The sequence below is a fragment of the Ranitomeya variabilis genome, chromosome 5 (genome assembly GCF_051348905.1).
Source record: "Ranitomeya variabilis isolate aRanVar5 chromosome 5, aRanVar5.hap1, whole genome shotgun sequence".
Taxonomy (NCBI): domain Eukaryota; kingdom Metazoa; phylum Chordata; class Amphibia; order Anura; family Dendrobatidae; genus Ranitomeya; species Ranitomeya variabilis.
This window is the reverse complement of record NC_135236.1, coordinates 520550097-520577872: the sequence shown is the minus strand read 5'-3', so window position 1 is coordinate 520577872 and position 27776 is coordinate 520550097. Positions and strand designations below refer to the sequence as shown.

Below are 27776 nucleotides of genomic sequence, written 5' to 3'. Positions count from 1 at the left end.
CCTCATCATTCCTAGCTCCAGTTGTACTGACAGTGGAAGGGGCTGGCTAAGGATAGGGCTACAGAGCACAGCAGGCTGATCTCTCTTCTCAGCCCTTCACTACAGTAAGGCAGGACCATGTGCAGGGAACTCCTCAGCAGGCTGGTGACACTGGGGCTGGTGTTTGCAAGCCTTGATGCAGTTTATGGGACAGATGCTACAGACCTGCCTGACAGTACCCAGGATAGAGACAAGCTGGCTAATCAGAAGGGAAGGCTCTCCCTGCAGAACACAGGTATTTATGGCACAGGAATTCTGCTCATCCCATGTGCAGGTATAGTAGAGCTGAATTGGTCATTTCCCTTTTTTTTAGTTACTTTCTTTGCATAGTGTGATAAGTCACCCAGATAACACAAAGCACATGCTATGTGAACCTACTGACATAACATTGATACGTGGTGCCAAATGGAACACTCAGCTCTAAGGGATTTGAATTGATCAATTTGTCATTACATTGTATCAACTGGCATTCATTACTTACTATGCTTTAGATTGCAAGCTCTGCGGTTAGAAATACATGGGTGCACTGCACAGCTCAGTAATAGGATTTATAACACTGCATAAGAATTAATAGGTGTGTGTCAATGGGTCATGGCAAAGTTAGGGTTAACTGCAGCCAGGACTGTCTATAATATGAGGCTTCCCAGTGTGTGTATATATATACATATATATACATATATAATTTATTCATATATATATATATATATATATATACAGTATATATATATATATATATATATATAGGAATCCACAAAAGTGGAGGCAGCACACCTTTCTCAGTGAAAAAGCAGGAGCTACTTTTATTAGCCCATCTCAGCAACGTTTCGGTTCAAATAGATGTGAAACTTTTTCAAGCTATATATATATATATATATATATATATATATATATGTATATATATATATAAAATTATTTATTTATGTAGCACCATTAATTCCATGGTGCTGTACATGAGAAGGGGTTACATCAAAATACAAATATCACTTACAGTAAACAAAACTAACAATGACAGACTGGTACAGATGGAAGAGACATATATATATAGTAGATCAGGAGGTGTAAGATGAGTTTGTCATTAGTTATACAGTGCCTAGAGGTTGCAATGTGTTATGCTGTGACTTTTCACCAATTAACAGATTCAGCTCTGCTACATCTGTCAAGGTTTCTACTGCTATTTCTTATTATTGTTTATTCCCACATTTTGTCCGAGGAGCAGGCGTCTCCGCACCGCCCTGTGACACTGCATAGAGGGCACATTGTTAGTTTAATGGGATATAGCAGATATTTTAGGAATCCTGTAACAGAAGTGCTGCCTGAATAAGACATTTGTAGCAATAACTCGGGGCCTGATGACAAGTGCTGTGATTTGCAGTGTGCCAGCACCAGATACTATCTGCGATGCTTGTGTAAAACCACGTGCTAAGAGTGCATAGCAGAGCTGGAATGTTACTCCAGTCACATGGGGATTGCAGAGTTAATGTCTTCTACCCAGAGGATGAAAAAACACACATCCCCAGACAGGCTGCAGAAGTAAATAGCTGGGTGTTTTGTCTGAAAAAGACCAAGGCTGAGATCTTTTACAAGAAATGCCCTGTCTGGTGCTTAGCAAACATGTCAGCGAGATCCAGTTTGCCAATTTGGGTAACACTAGTACGTTGAGGTGATTGGGAGATGCCCAAGAAAGCGTTCTGCACAGAAAGCTGCTACTGTAAAGGCTATTCAGAGAGTAATGGTATGTGCTGATTTTCAGAATTATAATTTGCATATCTGCATAGCCCATTTTTTAAGGATTAAAAACACGACTTTAAACATGTAATGTGCTTTTTATTCTTGCTGTGTACACTATGCATTTCTCTGCAGTTTTCCCTCAGGGGGACATTGCATTACCTCTGTGGTCTATAAAACCAAGCCTGATTGTGCCTGTGTCAGGCATAGTTACATTCCTAGCAAGCAAGGCTTGATAATGATTTATTCTGTTTACAAGCCACTGGCTGGCTTACACTGTGCCAAGTGGCCAGGATCTAGCGAGTGGGAAAGTTCCTGTTCTTTCTCTACCAAGCTGATAATATTTTCTCGTCTGCTTAAAATTAACTCTTTTTATTAAGTTTAGGGGCTGTCCCATGTTCTATCTTCAGAAGTGTGCCACTCCCTGCCTCCTGACTTCCTGCGTGCCACTCCCTGCCTCCCGTCTTCCTGCGCGCCACTCCCTGCTTCCTGACTTCCTGTGCGCCATTCCCTACCTCCCGACTTTTTTCCCGCCATTCCCTGCTTCCTGACTTCCTTTTCCCTACTCCCTGCCTCCCAATTTCCTGCCTGTTTAATAGCAATGTTTTACTTCACAGAAAAAATGTTTTACCTCACAGAAAGAATCATCTGCAATCCCATGCTGCCCTGTGTGTATACTCTCTATCATTGTGTTTGATTTTTATTGGTTAAAAACTGCGCAACTGACATTTAGATCAAGGATTTCAGTGCTCTCCTCCATTTATAAAGGAGCAACATAAGGACTTAAGACTCCATAGAGTACGAAAATGCCAAAAAGGTTTGTTCCAGACTGTTTTATATGGCGAAAATGTGCCATTGATTTGAAGTCCTTTCCTTTTCAGAATGTGGGTTTCCCCATTTTCTTAGATTCAAAGAACAAAATAATCTGTTTTATGAATGAGAACTGGATGCCTTCACAGAGTGGTCAGAGAAATCTCAGTTGACTATTGGTGTCCTCATATCATATTTTTCCCTAGGAGACTTCGGTGGCATAGCGAATACTGGATGAGCTGTGTTAGTTTATAGCACTGGTAATATACTCAATAATTATTTTGTCAAGTAATGCATTACATAAGTTTAGCTACTGCTCTCACAATCTCTCCCATCGGGATCACACATCTGATTGCATGTACAGTGGGTTCGGAAAGCATTCAGACCCCTTTAAATTTAAATTTTTCACTCTTTGTTTCATTGCAGCCATTTCGTAAATTCAAAAAATTTCACTTTTTCACATTAATGTACACTCTGCACCCCATCTTGACTGAAAAAAAATTCATAAATGTAGAAATGTTTGCAAATTTAATAAAAAAAGAAAAACTGAAATATCACATGGTCATAAGTATTCAGACCCTTTGCTCAGACACCCATATTTAAGTCACATGCTGTCCATTTCCTTGTGATCCTCCTTGAGATGGTTCTACTCCTTCATTGGAGTCCAGCTGTGTTTAATTAAACAGCTAGGACTTGATTTGGAAAGGTACACACCTGTCTATATAAGCTCACAGTGCATGTCAGACCAAATGAGAATCATGAGGTCAAAGGAACTGGCCAAGGAGCTCAGAGACGGAATTGTGGCAAGGCAAAGATCTGGCCAAGGTTACAGCAGAATGTCTGCAGTACTCAAGGTTCCTAAGAGCACAGTGGCCTCCATAATCCTTAAATGGAAGAATTTTGGGACCATCAGAAGTCTTCTTAGACCTGGCCGTCCAGCCAAACTGAGCAATTGTGGGAGAAGAGCCTTGGTGAGAGAGGTAAAGATGAACTCCAAGATCACCGTGGCTGAGCTCCAGATAATCAGTAGGGAAATGGAAGAAATTTTAACAAAGTCAACTATTACTGCAGCCCTCTATCAGTCTGGCTTTTATGGTAGAGCAGTCCGACCGAAGCCTCTCCTCAGTGCAAGACTAGGGTTGAGCGACCTTTAGTTTTTTAGGGTCGAGTCGGGTTTTGTGAAACCCGACTGTCTTAAAAGTCGAGTCGAGTGAAATCGGCCGACCACCGTGAAAAGTCGGGTTTCGGCCGAAACACGAAACCCAATGAAGGATTTTTTTTTTTTTTTTCTCTCTCTCTCTCTCTCTCTCTCCTCCGTCCCAGCACAGAAAATTTCGCATTGCACATTCCAAATCCCTACTGCGCACAAGCGATAACATGACGATAGGCGTTCACTCCCCTAAGACCTATGTCATCACTCTGCCCACGCTCATTCATTGGCTGAAAAAATGGCGCTAAACGCGTCATACGAAACGCAACTTTGGTGCCAAGATCGCGTACCGCATGGCTGACCCCGCACAGGGATCGGGTCGGGTTTCATGAGACGCCGACTTTGCCAAAAGTCGGCGACTTATGAAAATGCACGACCCGTTTCGCTCAACCCTATGCAAGACATACAGTCATATGAAAAAGTTTGGGCACCCCTGCTAATCTTAAGCTTAATGTTTTATAAAAATTGTTTTTTTTGCAACAGCTATTTCAGTTTCATATATCTAATAACTGTTGGACACAGTAATGTTTCTGCCTTGAAATGAGGTTTATTGTACTAACAGAAAATGTGCAATCTGCATTTAAACAAAATTTGACAGGTGCATAAGTATGGGCACCCTTATCATTTTCTTGTTTTAAATACGCCTACCTACTTTATACTGACTTACTAAAGCACTTTTTTTGGTTTTGTAACCTCATTGAGCTTTGAACTTCATAGCCAGGTGTATGCAATCATGAGAAAAGCTACTTAAAGTGGCCACTTGCAAGTTGTTCTCCTGTTTGAATCTCCTCCGAAGAGTGGCATCATGGGCTCCTCAAAACAATTATCAAATGATCTGAAAACAAAGATTATTCAACATAGTTGTTCAGGGGAAGGATACAAAAAGCTGTCTCAGAGGTTTAACCTGTCAATTTCCACTGTGAGGAACATAGTAAGGAAATGGAAGAACACAGGTACAGTTCTTGTTAAGGCCAGAAGTGGCAGGCCAAGAAAAACATCAGAAAGGCAGAGAAGAAGAATGGTGAGATCAGTCAAGGACAATCCTCAGGCCACCTCCAGAGATCTGCAGCATCAACTTGCTGCAGATGGTGTCACTGTGCATTGGTCAACTATACAACGCACTTTGCACAAGGAGAAGCTGTATGGGAGAGTGATGCGAAAGAAGCCGTTTCTGCAAGCACGCCACAAACAGAGTCGGCTGAGGTATGCAAAAGCACATTTGGAGAAGCCAATTTCTTTTTGGAAGAAGGTCCTGTGGACTGATGAAACCAAGATTGAGTTGTTTGGTAATACAAAAAGGCATTATGCATGGCGGCAAAAAAACAGTGCGTTGTATAGTTGACCGATGCACAGTGACACCATCTGCAGCAAGTTGATGCTGCAGCTCTCTGGAGATGGTCTGAGGATTGTCCTTGACTGATCTCACCATTCTTCTTCTCTGCCTTTCTGATGTTTTTTTTGGCCTGCCACTTCTAGCCTTAACAAGAACTGTACCTGTGTTCTTCCATTTCCTTACTATGTTCCTCACAGTGGAAATTGACAGGTTAAATCTCTGAGACAGCTTTTTGTATCCTTCCCCTGAACAACTATGTTGAATAATCTTTGTTTTCAGATCATTTGACAGTTGTTTTGAGGAGCCCATGATGCCACTCTTCAGAGGAGATTCAAACAGGAGAACAACTTGCAAGTGGCCACTTTAAGTAGCTTTTCTCATGATTGCATACACCTAGCTATGAAGTTCAAAGCTCAATGAGGTTACAAAACCAAAAAAAGTGCTTTAGTAAGTCAGTAAAAAGTAGGTAGGAGTATTTAAAACAAGAAAATGATAAGGGTGACCATACTTATGCACCTGTCAAATTTTGTTTGAATGCAGATTGCACATTTTCTGTTCACAATAAACCTCATTTCAAGGCAGAAACATTACTGTGTCCAACAGTTATTAGATATATGAAACTGAAATAGCTGTTGCAAAAAAAAACAATTTTTATAAAACATTAAGCTTAAGATTAATAGGGGTGCCCAAACTTTTTCATATGACTGTATGAAAGCCCGCATAGTGTTTGCTAAAAAACACATGAAGGACTCCCAGACTATGAGAAATAAGATTCTCTGGGTTGATGAGATGAAGATAGACCTTTTTGGTGATAATTCTAAGCGGTATGTGTGGAGAAAACCAGTCACTGGTCATCACCTGCCCAGTACAATCTTAACAGTGAAACATGGTGGTGGCAGCACCAGGAACAGCTCTGTGACCATTCTTGACTGGCCCAGCCAGAGCCCTAACCTAGACCCAATTGAGCATCTCTGGAGACACCTGAAAATGGCTGTCCACCAACTTTCACCATCCAACCTGACGGAACTGGAGAGGATCTGCAAGGAAGAATGGCAGAGAATCCCCAAATCCAGGTGTGAAAAACTTGTTGCATCATTCCCAAGAAGACTCATGGCTGTACTAGCTCAAAAGGGTGCTTCTACTCAGTACTGAGCAAAGGGTCTGAATACTTAAGACCATGTGATATTTCAGTTTTTCTTTTTTAATAAATTTGCAAAAATTACTACATTTTTGTTTTTTCAGTCAAGATGGGGTGGAGAGTGTACATTAATGAGAAAAAATGAACTTTTTTCAATTTACCAAATGGGTGCAATGAAACAAAGAGTGAAAAATGTAAAAGGTTACAAATACTTTCTGTACCCACTGTACATACTGTATATCACAATCAGTTTACAGAGAAGCTGCAAACCATCATAATATCTGGATATGGAGACAATAAGCTTACAAAGAAAATTGGATTTGATCCAATGCCATTATACAGAAGTGTTGAAAGGGTATTCCCTTCATCAAAATCCGAAAGATAGGTGTTTAATCACCGGAGGTCTAACTACTGAGATCCCACTGATCACAAGAGCAACCAATCTGTGTCCCATTTCAATGGAGCAGTAGTCTTCCACATTGCTACTTCAGTCAAAGTCTATGGGACTGATAAAGGGGCAGGTGACTACACTTGTCAGCTGTCTCCGTAGACACTGAATATAATGTTAGTGTGCAATCACAAAGACACCACTGGGCTTAAACGAGGGGTACAAAACACTGTTCTTGATTATGGGCAAACCTCCCAAAATATTTTACGAATAATGAACTGCTGTACTGCTGTTTTTCTTTCTAGTGACATACCGTATATACTCGAGTATAAGCCGACCCGAGTATAAGCCGCCCCCCTAATTTTGCCACAAAAAACTGGGAAAACTTATTGACTCGAGTATAAGCCTAGGGTGGAAAATGCAGCAGCTACCGGTGAATTTCAAAAATAAAAATAGATGCTCCATACCGTTCATTATGGCCCCATAGCTGTGCCATATAGTGCTCTGCACCGTTCATTATTGCCCCATAGCTGTACCATAGAAAGCTGTGCCATATAGTGCTCTGCACCGTTCATTATTGCCCCATAGCTGTGCCATATAGTGCTCTGCACCATTCATTATTGCCCCATAGCTGTACCATAGAAAGCTGTGCCATATAGTGCTCTGCACCGTTCATTATTGCCCCATAGCTGTACCATAGAAAGCTGTGCCATATAGTGCTCTGCACCATTCATTATTGCCCCATAGATGTGCCATATAGTGCTCTGCACCGTTCATTATTGCCCCATAGCTGTACCATAGAAAGCTGTGCCATATAGTGCTCTGCACCGTTCATTATTGCCCCATAGCTGTGCCATATAGTGCTCTGCACCGTTCATTATTGCCCCATAGCTGTACCATAGAAAGCTGTGCCATATAGTGCTCTGCACCATTCATTATTGCCCCATAGCTGTGCCATATAGTGCCCTGCACCGTTCATTATTGCCCCATAGCTGTGCCATATAGTGCTCTGCACCGTTCATTATTGCCCCATAGCTGTGCCATATAGTGCTCTGCACCGTTCATTATTGCCCCATAGCTGTGCCATATAGTGCTCTGCACCGTTCATTATTGCCCCATAGATGTACCATAGAAAGCTGTGCCATTGCTGCTGCTGCTGCTGCTGCAATAAAAAAAAAAAAAGACATACTCACCTCTCTTGCTTGCAGTTCCTCAGCGTCCCGTCCCGGCGTCTCTCTGCACTGACTGATCAGGCAGAGGGCGGCGCGCACACTATATGCGTCATCGCGCCCACTGACCTGCACAGTCAGTGGGGAGAGACGCCGGGAAGATGGAGCGGCGCCCGGCGTGTGGAACGCGGACAGGTGAATATGTAATACCTGCTCCTGGCGTCCCTGGCTCCTTATCCCGGACAGCTGGTCTTCGGTGCCGCAGCCTCTTCCTCTATCAGCGGTCACCATCATTAGAGAAATGAATATGCGGCTCCACCCCTATGGGAGTGGAGTCCATATTCATTTCTCTAATGAGCGGTCCATGTGACCGCTGAACAGGGGAAGAGCTGCGGCACCCGGAGACCGTGGGACTGCAGGGACAGCGCCAGGAGCCCCGGAAGCAGGTACCGTATTTTTTGGCATATAAGACGCACTTTTTCCCCCCCAAAAAAGGGGGGAAAATGGGGGGTGCGTCTTATATTCGCAATGCAGGCTTACCGTGGACCGTGGCGGCAGAGGTGCGGCGGCAGAGGTGTGGAGATGAGGAGGCGCAGTGAGCGGGGTCCCTTTCCCCGGTGAGGTGATGCAGCAGCCCCGGTAATGCAGCAGAGCCGGGTGAATCCTGTTGTTATCGGTGCGCAGATGGAGGTCTCTGCTGCCCGGGGCTTCAGGAAAATGGCCGCGGGATGCCGCGCGTGCGCAGATGGGGATCGCGGCGGCCATTTTCCTAAAGCCCCGGGCAGCAGAGCTCCATCTGCGAACGCGCGGCCTCAGAAAGATGGCCGCGCGCACCGATAACAACAGGAGTCACCCGGCTCTGCTGCATTAACGGGGCTGCTGCATCACCTCACCGGGGAAAGGGACCCCGCTCACTGCGCCTCCTCATCTCCACACCTCTGCCACCGCGGTAACAACAGGATTCACCCGGCTCTGCTGCATTACCGGGGCTGCTGCATCACCTCACCAGGGAAAGGGACCCCGCTCACTGCGCCTCCTCGTCTCCACACCTCTGCCACCACGGTAACAACAGGATTCACCCGGCTCTGCTGAATTACCGGGGCTGCTGCATCACCTCACCAGGGAAAGGGACCCCGCTCACTGCGCCTCCTCATCTCCACACCTCTGCCACCGCGGTAACAACAGGTTTCACCCGGCTCTGCTGCATTACCGGGCTGCTGCATCACCTCACCGGGGAAAGGGACCCCTCTCACGCCATACCTCTCACTGTGCCTCCTCATCCCAACACCTCTGCCGGTAACCACTGCTGCCACCCTCCCATGGACACCAGGCCGTGGCGTCGCCCACCTAAGCAGGAAGGGACCCTGCTCAGGTGCATGCCGTACCGCCTCACCCCACCTCTGCCGACACCATGCCTCCTGTGACCCTGCTCTGCCACCACCAGCCCACAGGTAAGATACTGTAAATTCGGACAATAAGATGGACCCCCATCTTATAAAAAATATTTTTTTCTGCAATTTTCACCCCAAATTTGGGGTGCGTCTTATGGTCCGGTGCGTCTTATATGCTGAAAAATACGGTAAGTATGCCTCAGCGCCCTCTCCCCCTCACCCGCCGACCCTGCCGCCGACCGTGACTCGAGTATAAGCCGAGAGGGGCACTTTCAGCCCAAAAATTTGGGCTGAAAATCTCGGCTTATACTCGAGTATATACGGTAAGTTTGTAAATTGCATTAAGATACATTTATAATGTCATACACTTTCTACAATAAAAGTGCCTATTTAATCCTGTCAAAAGAAGCATATGAAACTTTGCTACAAAGAGAGCCATTATCCACAGATGGCGAAAACATGGAACAGTTGTGAATATAGGTGGGCGAAATGAACACCTGCTTTTTGGACATAGACCCCGAACACTGACTTTTCAAGGAAGTCTGTGTTACTGTTCGGGCTCTGCACCCCAAATACCGGGTGTTTCCCACGCTGTCATGCATGCATGAGAAACACGGGTGGCTCTGATCGGCTTTAAGATTATCACCGGTCAGAGCACTGCAGCTCCCACACTGTCAGATGACAGCGTAAGCCAGCAGCTGGGACCAGAGGTAAAAAGTTTATGACCGGTCACATGCACTGGCTGATGGGACTGTGCCTGCTGTCACTGATAACAGCGAGAGCAAGTGCCGGCTGATGGGAGTATTCACCAGTCAGCGCCTGCGCTATAAATAAATATATAAAAAAATGGTGTGAGTTCCTCTGTATTTTTGATAACCAGCCAGGCAAAACTGAAAGCTGTGGGCTGCAATCCTCATTTGTTAGCTTTAGCATGAATGGTTATCAAAAATAGTGAGGTCCCCACACTTTTTAAAAAGTATTTAAATAAATAATTTTTAAAAAGTGGCCAGCTGGGGCTGGCATTTTCAGGCTGGTAAGGGGCCATGGATGTCACCTTTGTATTTTCAAGTGACATCAAGCTAACGGGTTAGTAGTTAAGAGGCGTCTATAAGACGCCTCTCCATTACTAATCCTATAGTCATATATGCAAGTGGGAAAAGTCGAGCAAAGTGCGCATAGATGCTCCTTTACTGGGGCAGCTGCGGGTTGCTATTTTTAGGCTGAGGGGGGCAAATATCCATGAGAAAATGGTGGGACCCCATGCCATTTTTAAAAATTATTTAAATAATTTTTAAAAGCACTTGGGGACCCCTCTATTCTTGATAACCAGCCATGCTAAAGCTGTCAGCTGAGTGTTGCCTGGCTGGTTATCAAAAATACAGGGGAACCCAAGTTATTTTTTTTTTTTATAGTGCAGGTGCCGGCTGATGAATACTCCCATCAGCTGGTACCTGCTCTCGCTGTTATCAGTGACAGCAGGCATAGGCTGATGGGAGTAATAGATCCATCAGCTGACGCCTGAGATCAGAGGTAAACTTTTTATCATCTGACATCGTGAGAACCGCAGCTCTTTGACCAGCGGTAATGATCCAGGGGTTCGCCCATCAGTAGTGGTGAATCTTCCCAGGAGTGTCCGGAGGACCAAAATAACCCCAACAGCGCAGCAACGATTCATCCAACAGGTCACAAAAGACCCAACAAAAACATCCAAAGAACTGCTTGTCTCAGTTAAGGTCAGTGTTCATCGCTTGCCTCAGTTAAGGTCAGTGTTCAAGATTCGACCATATGAAAGAGACTAGGCAAAAATGGCCTGCATGGCAGATTTTCAAGAATTAAACTGAGCAAGAACATAAATGCTCATCTCAGTTTTGCCAGAAAATGTCTTGATGCTCCCCAAAACTTTTGGGAGAATATTCTCTGGATTGACAAGACAAATTTTTTTAAACTGTTTGGAAGGTATATGTACCATTACATCTGGCATAGGAGTAACACAGCATACCAACAGTAAAATATGGTGATAGTAGTGCGATGGTCTTGGGCTGTTTTGTTGCGTCGGGACCTGGAAGACATGCTGTGGTAAATGGAAACATGAATTCTGCTGTCTACCAAACAATCCTGAAGGAGAATGTTCGGCCATCTGTTTGTGACATCAAGCTAAAGCACACTTGGGTTATACAGCAGGACAATGATCCAAAACACACCAGCAAGTCCACCTCTAAATGGCTTAAGAAAATCAAAATTAAGACTTTGGAGTGGCCTAGTCAAAGTCCTGACCTTAATCTGATTGAGATGCTGTGGCGTGATCTACAAAAGGTTTGGAAACCCTTCAATGTGGCTGAATTACAACAATTCTGCAAGGATGAGTGGACCAAAATTCCCCCAGAGCGTTGCAAAAGACTCATTGAGTTATTGCAAATGCTTAATTGCAGTTGTTGCTGTTAAGTGTAGCCCAATCAATTATTAGGTTTAGGGGACAATCACTTTTTCACATAGGACCCTGTCGGTTTGGATTTCCTTTTCCCTTAATAATAAAGACCTTTAATAAAAAACTGCATTTGGGAGTTAATGAATACCAAGGACTTATACACAAGCTATCACCAAATCTATTATTTAGATCAGGGTTTTGTGTATTTTTTTTATATTAGAAATGTTGTTTTTTTTCATTTTACAATAAAAAATATTGCTAGTATTTTAAAAAATAGCATGCTTCAATCTTTACAGTGGCAAGTTGGGTTTTTAAAACTCTCAGGAAGAGTTTACAGCAAGCCTCCCTACTATCAGAGGCAGCATTGCAATGACAGGTAACACAGTTGATATCACAGTTGCTATCATAGGATCCATCATTCACAATGGGCAGTTTCACACCTGACCCTACACACCCTCCACTCACCATGACCACTCATTAGACACTTCAATACAAAATAAAAGGTTGGGATTCTACCATTGTGGATATGCACATGTGTTGTTTCCTGAAACAAGAAAAAAGGTATAGGTCTAAAAAAAATGAATGTGGTAATGTAATAATAATGAATGTGATATGTAAAAACAAAATCATTGTAAACATAAAAAAACACAGAAACCTGATGAAAACAATAGCTCTTTTTCTGATTATAGCCTCCCTTTGAGTAGCAAAAGCTCAACAAATAAGACAGTGTTTTTTAAATCAAAAATCTAATTAATGCATGTATGTGACAGAACTTCATATGTAGATATGAATGTAGCTTTGAGCCTTTTATAGTAATACCTTTACATCCTTGTGTTAGCAGACTGAGGCTTAGGTCACACTCCAAAGGTTTTGACTAGTAGGGCATGGCTTGTTACCTTGTGAGAACAGTCAATTCTCAGCAGTATGTTTTTCCTAGTAAAGAAATGTTTGCTAAGTATAAAAGCCAAGTGAAGTACAAGTAGGATCACACATTCTTGGCTGCTCCAGCAGATGTTTAAAACTTACACTACTCCCATAGGTCGTAAGGTCAGCATTTTGTGGAGTATTTGATATCTTCGATTTACAACTCTTAGTGCACTTAATACCCACGGATGGGGGGCTAGATTGGAGTTTCCAAAACATTTATATTACTAAGTTACTGAGATTCTCATTCACTCATGTGACATGAATGAAGAATGAACTGGCACACACGGTAGAATAGACAGTTGAGGGAATCATTTCAAGTGCAAAATGAAACTAGGTCAATCCTGAATATTGTTTTCATAAAATCTGCAATTCTAATCCAATCCTAAAATGAACTTAATGGCTCATGCTGATTTGTAAGACATGACCATTGCATTATAATAAAATTCGGTTACACCTGTACCCAATGAATCATCATCATAATACAACCTTTGGACTTATTTTCCTTTTACCCAGAATATTTGGAATATTCTCTTTGTAATTAGATGCCAGTGTAGACCTAAATTACAGCTTTTGAATCTTTTTACATTTACTTTTTTGAAACTCAAATTGGAGTTAGTGTAGGAGCTTTGTTTCTTTCTTGGTGGGAGTGAATTTTGAACTTGGCAAGCAGAAATTCTCAACAATCCGAAGTTAAAGAAAATTGCCACCAATATTGAATCACATTTTTTGTGTCATATAATTTAACATGGGTAGATTTACCATAAGGTTAATGGTAGTTTCTGCAGTGGTCTAGAGCAGTAAAGGGCTAAAGGGTACCTGTCAATCAAGCAAAGCTACAGTATGAGCCTCTTCTTCTTGTGCCCAGCTTGTTTGCCATGCGCAAATTTCTTTCAAATGCTATAGCATTTTGTAATAAAACATGACTTTCTATAGAGAGGGAGCATTTTAGGACTTCACGTTGACCTTTGTTAGGCAGCATCAAATGACCAACAGTATCCTATAATCTTAGGGTGTTTGGCTCCCTCTTCCTAGGGTTTCTGGTTTCAGGCTATATTTGACAAAACCTTCATCAAGTCTGCTAAAAGCATGTATGAATACATGTTATGGCCTGATGAGACCAAGGTTGGACTTTACGGCCATGATCTTAAATGGTGTGTTTGGCGCAAAGCCAACTCTGCACATCACCAAAAGAACACTATACCCACAGTGAAGCATGGGGGCAGCATTATGCTTTGGGGCTGTTTTTTGGAAGCTGGAACTGGGGCTTCAGTTAAAGTAAAGGGAATTATGAATAGCTGGAATCCGATTTTTATGGATATATTACAATTCTGTAACATAGAAAACTATACATGGTCTTGTAAATGATTACTAGCAGCTGCTGTAATTAATGGATTGTATACAGACAGCACACGGATGGCAAGTGAGAGAAAATCATCCCACTTTTCTGGATGAGAATGGGACCGATTTTTATACAGTTGTGCTCAAAAGTTTACATACCCCAGCAAAATTTTTGTTTTCTTGGCCTTTTTTCAGAGAATATGAATGATAATACCAAAACTTTTTCTCCACGCATGGATAGTGGTTGGATGAAGCCAGTTATTGTCATACCACTGTGTTTTCTCTTTTTAAATCATAATGGCAACCCAAAACATCCAAATGACCCTGATCAAAAGTTTACATACCCTGGCGATTTTGGCCTGATTACATGTACAGAAGTTGACACAAATGGGTTTGAATGGCTACTAAAAGTAACATCCTCACCTGTGACCTGTTTGCTTGTAATCAGTGTGTGTGCCTAAAAGCTTTCTGGATTGGTAATCATTGGGAAGGCAAAAGAATTGTTAACAGATCTATGGAAAAAGGTAGTTGAACTGTATAAAACAGGAAAGGGATACAAAAAGATATCCAAGGAATTGATAATGCCAGTCAGCAGCATTCAGCAGCATTAACAAATGGAAAATCAGGGGCTCTGTAAAAAACAAAACCACGGTCAGGTAGACCCACAAAAATGTCATCCACAACTGCCAGGAAAATTGTTTGGGATGCAAAGAAAAACTCACAAATGACATCAACTGAAATATAGGACTTTCTGAAAAATAGCGTTGTGGCTGTTTCAAGATGCACAATAAGGAGGCACTTGAAGAATAATGGGCTGCATGTTCGAGTTGCCAGAAGAATGCCATTACTGCGCAAATGCCACAAAGTATTTTGCCTACAATACGGAAGACAGCACAGAGACAAGCCTCAAAACTTCTGGAAAAAGGTAATTTGGAGTGATGAGACCAAAACTGAACTTTCTGGCCACAACCATAAACGTTACATTTGGAGAGAGGTCAACAAGGCCTATTTTAAAAGCAGCACCATTCCTATTGTAAAGCACGGAGGTGGATGGCTGACGCTTTGGAGATGTGTGAGCTACAAAGGCACAGGAAACTTGGTCAAAGATGAAGGAAAGATGAATGCAGCACGTTATCAGCAAATACTGGAGGTGCATTTGCTCTCATCAGCCCAGAAGCTGCATATGGGACGTACTTGAATGTTCCAACATAACAACGATCCAAAACACAAGGTCAAGTTGACCTGTCATTGGCTACAGCAGAACAAAGTGAAGGTTATAGAGTGGCCATCTCAGTCTCCTGGTCTCAATATCATTTAGCCAATCTGGGGAGATCTCAAGCACGCAGTTCATGCTAAACAGCCCAGGAATTTACAGGAACTGGAGGCTATTTGCCAATAAGAATGGGCAGCTTTACCATCTGTGAAAATAAAGAACCTCATCCACAACTACCACAAAAGACCTCAAGCTGTCATTGATGTTAGAGGGGGCAGATCAAGGTATTAAGAAATGGGGTATGTAAACTTTTGATCAGGGTCATTTGGATGTTTTGGGTTGTCATTATGATTTCAAAAGAGAAAATACAGTAGTTTGACAAGAAATGGCTTCACCCAACCACTAACCATGAGTGGAGAAAAAGTTTTGGTGTTATCATTCATATTCTCTGAAAAAAGTCAGAGAAAGAAAAAATTCTGCAGGGGTATGTAAACTTTTGAGCACAACTATGTCTGTGTGAGTGAACCCTAAAGGAGGAAAAAGTTCTGAAATTGTTCTTCTTGGTATAATTTTTTTTTTATTTATGACAAAAACCTGGTATTTTAACAGGGATGTGTAGGCTTTTTAGATCCACTGCATACATTTTAGTCCTCTCTTGAACAATATTATAACTAAGCAGAAGTATACACAGCCGAGTCCAAGCACTGCTGTTCTAGTCATCAATTGAAATAAGTGCTTCCAAGAATTACTTTCCAGTTATAGGATATGCCACACATCAGGAAAACATGAGCTGATATCGTAAGCTATGTTTTGGTAATTTGATAAGAACATGAAGCTCTGTCTCTTCACAACTCACGCTGAAACCTCAATATACATTCCACTATATATTACGCTGTATTGATCATGTGAGACTGCAAACACTTCTTCAATATTGCATCACTTGATGTTCACCATCATTGTAATAGTGAGTCAGTTGGACAGAGAGAGTAGAATATGAGAACCTAAATGTGTTTCATGTTACTCTAGGCTTTCAACCGCAGAGGAATTTAATGTCACAAGACTGTGGAGCCCAAGAGAAGAAATAATTTATAGCTATGGCACTGGATCCAAGTATTGGAATAATAGTAGAAATACTAGACATTATTTATAAGTAGTTAGTATTAGCATATTTTGCAATCATGTAAAGCAAAACACAAATGTGACAATATATGAACAGAAAATAAACAATACTAAACAATGAGAGTAAAGTGTCAATCTTTGCAGACGACACCTAACTATGTATGATACTAAAATCTGACATTACAATATTGCAAAATGATCTGGATAAGATGTCTGAAGGGGCAAACACTTGGAAAATGAGGTTTAATGTTCAGTACAGACCAAAAGTTTGGACACACCTCATTTAAAGATTTTTCTGTATTTTCATGACTAAGAAAATTGTACATTCACACTGAAGGCATCAAAACTATGAATTAACACATGTGGAATTATATACTTAACAAAAAAGTGTGAAACAACTGAAAATATAAAGTAAGTAGCCACCCTTTGCTTTGATGACTGCTTTAGCACACTCTTGGCATTCTCTTGATGAGCTTCAATGTCAAGCAGCAGCCGCAAAAGCAAACAAGATTTTAGGATGTACAGAAAGAAAGATAACAAAGATAAAGATAAAAAAGGGCTGGATGATTTCCTTGATACACATAACATTGCGGGTTATAGTTAAATTAGTAACAAAATGTACAATTGGTGGAGAAAAGTTGAACTTGATGGACCTAGGTCTTTTTTCAACTTATGTAACTATGTAACTATAAAACAGAAAGAGGTTGCTTCACATTAACCCCTTTCTGACGTTGGGTATAATAGAACACCCACTTCGGAATCTCTCCCTTTGAAGTGGGATCCGGCGCTGAGCCCACATCTTTCCCAGTACATGTCATCTGTTTTGAACAGCTGCCATGTGTCTCTAAGGCTACGTTCACATTAGCGTTAAGCTAATGTGCGTCGTGTTTGCGTCGGCGACGCAGCGGCGACGCATGCGTCATGCGCCCCTATACTTAACATGGGGGACGCATGCGTTTTTTTTTTGCGTTGTGCGACACATGCGTCTTTTTTGCCGCAAGCGTCGGACCAAGAAAACGCAACAAGTTGCATTTTTCTTGCGTCCGATTTTCGGCAAAAACCGACGCATGCGTCGCAAAACGCAGCGTTTTTGCGTGCGTTTTGACGCGTTTTTGCGTGCGTTGTGCGTTGCGTCGCCGACGCAACGGCGCACAACGCTAGTGTGAACGTAGCCTAACAGCTGCGGGTGGAATTGCGATCCACACGTGGCATTTAACTCGCACTTTCTGGAACCGTGCCGGAAATCTCGCCCATCGGTGGCACGTCACGTGATCGCGGGTCACCGATGGGTTGGCATGACAACCAGAGGTCTCCAGAAGACCTCTATGTCATACCCAGATTGCTATGAGCGCTGCCTGGCCCGATTTGATCATTGCCTGTATGTAGCAGAGCCGATCAAAGTACTGCAGCTTCTAGACTCCCATGGAGACTATTGAAGCATGCAAAAAGTAAAAAAAAAATGTTTTTAAAAATATTAAAACATGTTTAAATATATAAAAGTTAAAATCACCCCCCTTTTGCCCTATTCAAAGTAAAACTCTAAAAAAAATCAAATATAGACATACTTGGTATCGCTGAATTCAGAATCACCAATAAGAATTAACTCAATTGCTAAACGGCGTAACGATAAAAAAATTAAAAATGTCAGAATTACGGTTTTTTGGTTGCCGCTACATTGCAATAAAATGCAATAACGGACCATCAAAAGATCGTATCTATACCAAAATGGTATAAATAAAAACAACAGCTTGGCACACAAAAAAAAGCCCTCACGCAGCCCAAGATTACGAAAAATGGAGATATTACGGGTCTCGGAAAATGGTGCAATTTTTTCTTACCAAAGTTTGGATTTTTTTTTCACCACTTAAATAAAAAAGAACCTAGATATGTTTGGTATCTATGAAATTAGCAATGACCTGGAGAATCATAATGGCAGGTCAGTTTTAGCATTTAGTGAACTTGGTTAAAAAAGAAAAAACTGTCGAATTGCACTTTTTTTGTAGTTTCATCGCACTTGGAATTTTTTTCCCATTTTCCAGTACACAATATGCTAAAACCAATGGTGTCATTCAAAGTACAACTTGTCCCGCAAAAATCAAGCCCTCACATGGCCATTTTGACCAAAAATAAAAAAGTTATGGCTCTGGGATGAAGGGGAGCAAAAAACAAAAACGAAAATACCTCCAGTCATGAAGGTGTTAATGAATGGTACATTCACATGGGTGATAATACTGAAGAAGATATCAGAACCATTATTGTGCCATGAAGGATTTCATTGACCATTTGTCTCTAGGACACTAGTGGCAAATGCTGGCCAGTTGGAGCTCACAGTATCACAGTCAGCTACAGCAGTCATTAAAATGGCTATTCCATGGGGCAGGGACTGTCTTGCAAATTTTAACCTGGAAGAGCCATAAACATGACAAACACATGATAATCTAGGTTTAATTCCATAGAAATGTGAAATAATACCAACTAGTGATGTGCAAATGTGCTGAGATAAGGTGTTATCCTAGCACGCTCTGGTGCTAAAAGAGTATCTTCGGTGACCACGGCTGCATGTCTCATGGCTGTTCGACAGCCGCAAGACATGCAGGGATTGCCTAACAAACTATCCATTCATGTGTAGTGGCTGTCAAACAGCCACAAGACATGCAGCCGAGGTGACTTGAACATAATATTCGAGGACGCCGAAAATACTCTATTAGCACATGAGCGTGCTAGGATAACACTTTAGCCGAGCATGTTCGCTCATCATTGTTACGAACCTTAAAATGCATCTGTATTATAGCTCAATCAAGTATTAAGTTCTACTGTGGTTGTAAACGTTATTGTCCTTTTTCTGCCCAGGCAGGTATAACATCTTCTGGCTACTGCAGAGTTTACTCCCTAGACATCTTTGGCTCCTCATTACTGTTGCCATCACCACTTCCAATAGAAACATAGATCCCTATTCTTGGATGCTGCCATTAATACTGTGTTTGCTGCTGCCCCATATGGCACTAGTCCCCAAAATTAATTCAAACCCTTAATCAGGCCTCAACATTAATTGAGACGCAAAAATTAATGACATCCCACACAATGTACCTGAAGAAACTCAGGCCTCAACCAAACTCAAGAATGTATTCAGATCTCAAATCAGATAAGGACTATGGCCGCCAAGGGACTGCATTCCATGCCACTCGTCCCGTGTACATCTCCCCTTGGCTGCCTTCTTTCACAATGATGTCACCTGACTACAAAGGTTACATCAACCCCTTCAACTATCACCCCACTTGCCACCGCTACAGGGCAAGTGGGAAGAGTGAGGCTAAGTGCCAGAATTGGCACATTGTAGAGATGCACCTTTTCTGGGGCAGCTGAGAGCTGATGTTTCTAGCCTGGTGGGGCAGTATCCATGGCCCCTCCTAGGCTATTAATATCAGCCCACAGATGTCTGCATAGTCTTTGCTTGTTATTAATTATAGGGGGACCCTACATCATTTTGGGGGGGATCCCCCATTTTAAAAGCCAGTAAAGGTTAAGTATACAAGTATACAGCTCTGAACTGATATTAATAGCCTGAGAAGCTCCTGGAGTATTACCCCCTTCCCAGGCTAAAAACATCGGCCCCCAGCCATCAGCTTTCCCTCTGCTGGTAAAGAAAATTATGCAGGAGCCCACGCCATTTTTTAAAAATAATCTTTTAATAATTACATGTTCAATAAGCTGCACACGCTGTACTAATTGTATATATCACTGACATCTCCGGTACTGTTTTTTTACAGTACCAGAAATATCAGGATATGTGAAACCGGCCTTAGGATCTAAATCGGATGCTTTTGTGTCTGACTTTGCAGGAACAAAATTGGACCGATTGTGACTCCAGCCTTAGTGGATGTGAGCATGTTGAGTATTTGCTTGCAGAAAATTCGGCAAGGTTTCTGCATCTCTTGACAGCAAAAACCCTGTGGCAAAAATGAATATTTTGCTGCATTTTTTGGTGCGTTTTTTGCCGCAGTTTTGTATTTGTTTTTGTACAACAATGAAGGCTTTGTTGAGCTAAATAAAGATATATAAAATTAGTTTGGTGATGTAATTTCTTTGTGCAACACCTTTTCCATTCTGATGCAGTAGCATCAGGGTAATGAGATTAGGGCTTGGTGTCAGCAGCTGTCATTGACACCAAGCCCTAGGTTTAGTAATGAAAAGATGTCAGCCAGACACCCTCATTACTAAGCCGATAAGAAAACACACACACACGCACACATGCGCACACACTCACACTCTGTAACCTGCCTAAGTAGGAGCAATTACACGATGATCCTACGTAGGCTGTAACCAAACAGCAGCTGTTAATTTAAAAAACAGTTGCACAGTCTCCCGTGTAATTTCATAACCAGCAGAGGGAAAGCCATAAGCTGAGGGCTGATGTTAATGTTCTGGGAAGGAGCTAATAGCCATAAAGGTTCACAGGCTATTAATATCAGCTTACAGCTATTTGCTTAGCATTTACTGGCTAGTTTACAGAGGGTCCCCAGAAAAAAATTGACACAGGGTCCCTCTATAAAATCTATCTAGCAAAGACTTGGCAGACAGCTGCAGACTGATATCAATAGCCTAAGAAGGGTCCATGGATATTGGCCCCCTTCCAGACTAAAAACATCAGCTCTCAGCCACCCCAGAAAAGGCGCATCTGTAAGATGCACAAAATCTGGTGCTTAGCCTTGCTCTTCCCACTTGCCCTGTAGCGGTGGTAATTGGGGTAATGGCTGGTAGGTTGATGTCACCTTTGTATTGTCAGGTGACATCAAGCCCACAGGTCAGTAATGGAGAGGAGTCTATATGATGCCCCTATTACTAACCCCGTAGTGATATTATAAAAAAAAACACAGACACCCAGGATAAAGTTATTTATTTGAAATAATTACAGACTCCTTTATTGAATCTAAATTAAACCATACTTATGGTATGCCTAATCCACCGACACCAACATCTCCTGCAACAAAAATAAAATATTAAACCACAATATTCCTCACCTGTCCACCAAAATAATAATCCATTACATCCCACGCTGATCCTGATGACTTTGAGAGCAGTCACCAATGCAGGGCCGTCTATACCCTGACAGGAGATAATTGCTCCCTCAATGTATCACTGAGCTGCCGTGAGAGTTCACCGGAGTTCATCAGCTCTGGCGATCTCCCTTATGGCACCAGTGCTGTGTGAGAAAGTTCACCAGAGTTCATCATGAACTCGCCTGACATCTCTCACAGCAGCTCAGTGATACACTGCAAGAGCGATTACCTCCTGTCAGTGTATCGCTGGAGACCGGGTAGAGTGGACTGGTCACATCTCCCAATTTGACTGTTCTACATGTGAAATTGCCGTGGGAAGCTCGGTATTAATTGGACTACATCGGACAGGATGGTATTATATATATACACTCACTGGCCACTTTATTAGGTACACCTGTCCAACTTCTTGTTAACACTTAATTTCTAATCAGCCAATCACATGGAGGCAACTCAGTGCATTTAGGCATGTAGACATGGTCAAGACAATCTCCTGCAGTTCAAACCGAGCATCAGTATGGGGAAGAAAGGTGATTTGAGTGCCTTTGAACGTGGCATGGTTGTTGGTGCCAGAAGGGCTGGTCTGAGTATTTCAGAAACTGCTGATCTACTGGGATTTTCACGCACAACCATCTCTAGGGTTTACAGAGAATGGTCCGAAAAAGTAAAAAAATCCAGTGAGCGGCAGTTCTGTGGGCGGAAATGCCTTGTTGATGCCAGAGGTCAGAGGAGAATGGGCAGACTGGTTCGAGCTGATAGAAAGGCAACAGTGACTCAAATCGCCACCCGTTACAACCAAGGTAGGCCTAAGAGCATCTCTGAACGCACAGTGCATCGAACTTTGAGGCAGATGGGCTACAGCAGCAGAAGACCACACCGGGTACCACTTCTTTCAGCTAAGAACAGGAAACTGAGGCTACAATTTGTACAAGCTCATCGAAATTAGACAGTAGAAGATTGGAAAAACGTTGCTTGGTCTGATGAGTCTCGATTTCTGCTGCGACATTTGGATGGTAGGGTCAGAATTTGGCGTAAACAACATGAAAGCATGGATCCATCCTGCCTTGTATGGAGCATCTTTGGGATGTGCAGCCGACAAATCTGCGGCAACTGTGTGATGCCATCATGTCAATATGGACCAAATTCTCTGAGGAATGCTTCCAGCACCTTGTTGAATCTATGCCACGAAGAATTGAGGCAGTTCTGAAGGCAAAAGGGGGTCCAACCCGTTACTAGCATGGTGTACCTAATAAAGTGGCCGGTGAGTGTATATATATATATATATATATATATATATATATATATATATACATATATATATATACTGTATATATATATACATATATATATATACTGTATATATTGAAATGTTCGCTCACCTCTAGTCTCTATTCCTAGCACGTAGAACAAATGGTCGATATAGTGTGCAAATCGCTTAAACATTCATAACCATATAAATTCGCAACACTATAGATGATTAAATATTTGCTCAAACAAAAGTAATTTTGTAAATTGTGGTGTGCTTTCACTGATTGGCATTAGATATCAGTTACCCTCCACTCTTTGCATCACTACCTACCATGAATGCACTCTGAACGGATAATTTTTTCTAAAGGCATATAATCTTATCTACTGTTTTCCTTAACTGTTGTCCCCATATGTCCCCACATTTATACCAACTCTTGCCAATAGATAATATAAATTTTGAAGACATATGAGCATCCCTGCCCCTCACCTAATGAATCTAGGGAACACTTCAGCAGTTAGTTATTGTGGGCATCACGGTGGCTCAGGGGTTAGCACTGTTACTTTGTAGTGCTGGGGTTCTGGGTTCAAATCCTACCAAGGACAACATCTACAAGGAGTTTGTATGTTCTCCACGTGGTTGTGTGGGTTTCCCAATAAAGAAATACTGATAGGGAGTATAGATTGTGTGTCCCATTGGGGACAGTAATGTCTGTGGAATATGATGGTGCTAAATACTGTAAGTGAGCATAATAAAAAAAATGAAGAGGGGGCTTTTTAAATTCATTTTTCATTGTGTTATTTGTGCCAAATTTATCCAAGTCTAGCATAAAATTTGATGAATTTGTTACATCTTAAGATATTACGCTTCTGTCTAGAAATGTTCCTCCACTTTTTTTGCCACACCCTTACTGCAGGGAGTTTTACAAGTCGCAAATTGTAAAACTAGCTAAAACCTGATTTGTATAGCTAACCATGCCGACTTTTAAAGAAGAGTAAACTAGCTAAAAGTCAGATTTTTTTTGCACTAAAATTGACATGTGCTAAGATATGAAACTTTTAAGCACCAGAAAATTGTAACAAAACCCTTTATGCATGCCCCCTTTGTTTTATTCTTTTTGAAATCTGTTGTATGACTCACTTTTCTTTATGCAAAGCAGAGAAAGCAGGCGACGCTCCCAAACGTCAATTGAAAGTAGAGTATTTTACTTTTATTTATTTTACAATCCACTGTAATCCATTTTCTTTATGCACATCTTATAATTGTTTTTATAAATGTTTTTTATATTGTTTCAGCTGAAATTCAACATTGTCTAGTGAATGCTGGAGATGTTGGATGTGGAGTCTTTGAATGCTTTGAGAACAATTCTTGTGAGATCCGAGGTCTACATGAAATCTGCATGACCTTTTTACACAATGCCGGTAGATTTGATGCACAGGTAATGTAAGACATGTGGTTAACATTTCATGATTTGATTTCCTAATAGTATTGTAATTTCTTGCAAAATATCCAAATTCTTTAAGGCATTTAGATCAATGGTATTTGCTTTCTACTTCTGTTCCAGCAGGACACACACCACAAATTAAACACCAGACATAATGTATTCTATAGAGGCCAGCTAAGGCTACCATGGGGTCCTTAGGGACAGGGGCCCCTGTCTGTCTGCCATCCTCTTTGCCCTAGCTAAAAACACTATGGTTTGAAACATTTCTTAGCGGAAGAACTACTTTTTGTCATACATAAGAGTATGGTTTCAACAAAGTTCGTGGAACCGGGAGTAAACTGCGCTGGGATGTAAACCAAGCAATAGCGTTGAGGAAACCATTTTGATCGTTGCTATATGTCCCCTCTTTTCTATATACATGATTGCCAAGAGTCATAACTGCTATGTGTTTGCATGTAATGCATGGCATCCGATGAAATGAGTTTAAAGACCGAGCCATGCAGATATTGCTTATTGTATTACACAATTGTAAAATTTAAAATTTGTCTTTCAGGGAAAATCATTTATCAAAGATGCCCTTAAATGCAAAGCTCATGGTCTAAGACATAAATTCAGCTGCATCAGTCGTAAGTGTCCTGCCATTAAAGAGATGGTCTACCAGCTCCAAAAAGAATGCTATGCCAAGCATGACCTCTGCTCTGCTGCCAAGGAAAATGTCCAAGTGATTGTGGAGATGATTCACTTCAAAGACCTTCTGTTACATGAGTAAGTGATGATGGTCAGGAAGCGTCATAGATTTGCCAAGAGCATTTTATGTCCATTAGTTCAGGAATTCCTTCTTGTAAAGTTTTTAGCTAGTAGCATAAATCTGACATTTCAAATACATGTCAAATGTAGAATTGATATTTTTATTAATGATAGCTGAATAGTCATGAATTAGGGCTGTTTTTTGTTGTTGTGAAACTAAGAAACCTTGAAGCCTTCACACATCATTTGCTAAAAATAATATATTATCAGGATTTTTATCACTCCAACACATACATCAACAATATTCCTAAGATGTGTATAACATTTGGTTAACTGCTATCTGGTTACTGAAAACACCTTTGTGGGTAATTTGTTATTTCTCTCATTTCTATGTAGTAGTGTCCATGGATGTTCTTATAGGTAAGGCCCATATCAGATTAAAGCCATCCAAGTCCACTATTTTCCCCAAGGCCCATATCAGATCAAAGTCGCCCAAGTCCACTATTTTCCCCAAGGCCCATATCAGATCAAAGTCGCCCAAGTCCAATTTACTGTTTCCAAATCAAAATATTCACCTTGGTCTCATATGTAAGATGTTAGGATAGAACACTTGTCACATTTGGGATTTAAACCCCTACCATAGGCATTAATATATAACCTTGACTATGCCATGGGCTTGGACAGCAAGTTGAAATGTTTTTCTTACATATAACACGAAAGATCATCTTCCTAGTCTAACTAGATCAGTTCTTGTGCTCATGCTACTTACGGACTTTTAAACACGATATTGGTGAAAATGTAACTATTCTTCTTAAAGAAGATATGAAGGTGATGCCGTTGGAATCCTTTAAAGGGAATCTATCTCTAATAAAATGCAATCCAACTCATCAACTTCATGTTATAGAATATCAGGGTCTGAGCAGGTTTTATAGGAAAATCGCTATATTTTGTAACTTATTGACTGAAATGCCAATGAGTCCAGTGAGCAGCTTTACTCAGTGCAGGAATTGAGCATGAGCATGCATACAGAGGTGGCTGTCAGTGACAGGTTCAGGCCACCTGTTGGGCTACCAAGCATAGGAGGAACAGGGTTTTAATTATTAAGATACTCGTTACACTGAATCTGAGATAGGAGATGAGAGCTGCTACTGATGAGATTCTATCTACTGTAAGTAGGAAGGGGAGGAGGGAGGAGCTCTGTCACTAGCTCCTCTCTATTTTCGCCATCTCTTATCTCAGTAATGGGAAAATCTATTTTCACTGAATACAGATTTTACCCCAGAATTGAATATTTTCAGAATAATTGATCAATTTTGGCAGAGAAAGAAGCAGATTTCTAAACTAATATATATTACAAAGTGACCTATTTTCTTCTGCACTATTGATTTATGAAATAAAAAATAAAACAACAGTTACAAGGGCAGGAAATTCAATATATGTGTTTTATATAAGTATCTATAGAAATTAGAAGAAATGTTATCCGACAGCCATAGTGGATATTATAATCCATGGGATGTGGTGTAATATTCAGTAATATTTTTTTTAGATCCTATAAATTATTCATCTTTCAATAAACTATTTCTTTCTTTCTACAGGCCCTATGTTGACTTGGTCAACATTCTGTTAACCTGCGGAGATGAGGTGAAAGAGGCAATTACCCGTAGTGTACAAGCCCAGTGTGCCCAGAATTGGGGAAGCCTTTGTTATATTCTCAGCTTTTGTACCTCGGCCATACAAGTAGATGCTTCAGAAGGGTCCAATACCAGCCCAGCAAGAAAACAAGGAGATTTAGTGAAAGGTGACACTGGGAAGTCCATTCGAAGCCATAGTGATTTTTCTTTTCAATCTGATTTGGAAAGAGATGCCAAAGCCTCCAAAAGTGAAAAAGTTAACAAGTTATTACCAAATAATCGTGGAAAGATGAGCTTCAACAAAATGGTGTTCAGTGCCACAGAAAGCTCTGATAAACCGGTCGGTCTAACAGATGTCCGAAGGTGAAATTGTCTTATTGCAAGGTTCTTCCCATCTCCTTCATTCAGAAGTTTCTCATATTTCCTACTATGGACATTCCATTTATAATACATAAGCGTAATGCTGTGCTTGCAGTTCATTCTCAGATCCTGCAGCATTACCCCAAGCTCCTATGGAGAAGATGGAGCAGACTTTCAGAATTGTTCCCTTCCTCAGCTCATTTCACCTTCAGAGATGGCTGGTATTAGATACAATATGTAAAAATCAAAGTTACAAACTGCACTGTAATGCTAGTGAAGAAACTGTCCACGTAAGTAGTAAGTTGTCCCTGCCTAGAGATGCTGCAATCTAAAGTCATAAGTAGCGTGTTCACTGGATCTGTTACTTGTGCAGCCTTTAATGAATAAGATCGCCCGATACTTGTAGCTTTTTGCTTCTGTGGAAGAGTTCTGCGATGTCTCTGATAGTCAATTGATTTCCTTCAGAGCAACCTCCTCTGGGCGATGTGACAACACTTGCTACAGAAAGGTCCGTGAATCAAAAGATGTGACTTTGCGTTTCGAAGGTAGAGGATTAGTTACATCTTTTTGTTTCACGGACCATTCCATAGCGAGTGACGTCACATCACTTAGAGAAGGTTGCTCAGAAGCAAATCTGCTGACCGCAACGCTACTGGCCAGAGCCCTGCAAGAAAACTTGGACTCACCATCACAGACATCGCTGAACACTTGCACAGAAGGAAAAAGCTACAACTGACTAATGATCCATGGATGATCTCTAATTCTTATTTATTGAAAGCTGGAGATTTTGGATAAGTAACAGATCCAACGGACACGCTACTGGTGACTTTGGATTACTGCATCTTTAGGTAGGAACAATTTACTACTTACGAGGAGTGTTTCTTCAATTGCTTTACAGCACAGTTTACAACTTTGATTTTTATTTTTCTACCTTTGGTAGCAGGAAAAAGTTACAACAGATTTTTCGGGTGCTAATTGCAGCAGCATGGTGGGAGCGCCAAAATACAATATATTTAGATATGATATGTAACAATAACGAGATTAAGATAAAATTAAACAACTAAAGTAG

The 27776-nt window shown here is 41.4% G+C and overlaps 1 protein-coding gene across 1 annotated transcript; it reads left to right on the top strand.

Moving 5' to 3' along the window:
- On the top strand, positions 1-26986 carry STC2 (stanniocalcin 2). The gene is made up of 4 exons (XM_077261148.1): positions 1-274; positions 23821-23963; positions 24523-24734; positions 26312-26986. The coding sequence occupies exons 1-4, from the start codon at positions 118-120 to the stop codon at positions 26712-26714; spliced, it is 915 nt and encodes a 304-aa protein (XP_077117263.1). The 5' UTR covers positions 1-117; the 3' UTR covers positions 26715-26986.
- The last annotated feature ends 790 nt before the right edge of the window (positions 26987-27776 follow it).

Excerpts from the sequence above, each read along its gene's own strand:
- STC2 (XM_077261148.1), top strand. The coding sequence starts at position 118 with ATGTGCAGGGAACTCCTCAGCAGGCTGGTGACACTGGGGCTGGTGTTT. Across the intron at positions 23,964-24,522 it reads CCGGTAGATTTGATGCACAG|GGAAAATCATTTATCAAAGA; the intron begins GTAATGTAAGAC and ends TTTGTCTTTCAG. Across the intron at positions 24,735-26,311 it reads AAAGACCTTCTGTTACATGA|GCCCTATGTTGACTTGGTCA; the intron begins GTAAGTGATGAT and ends TTCTTTCTACAG.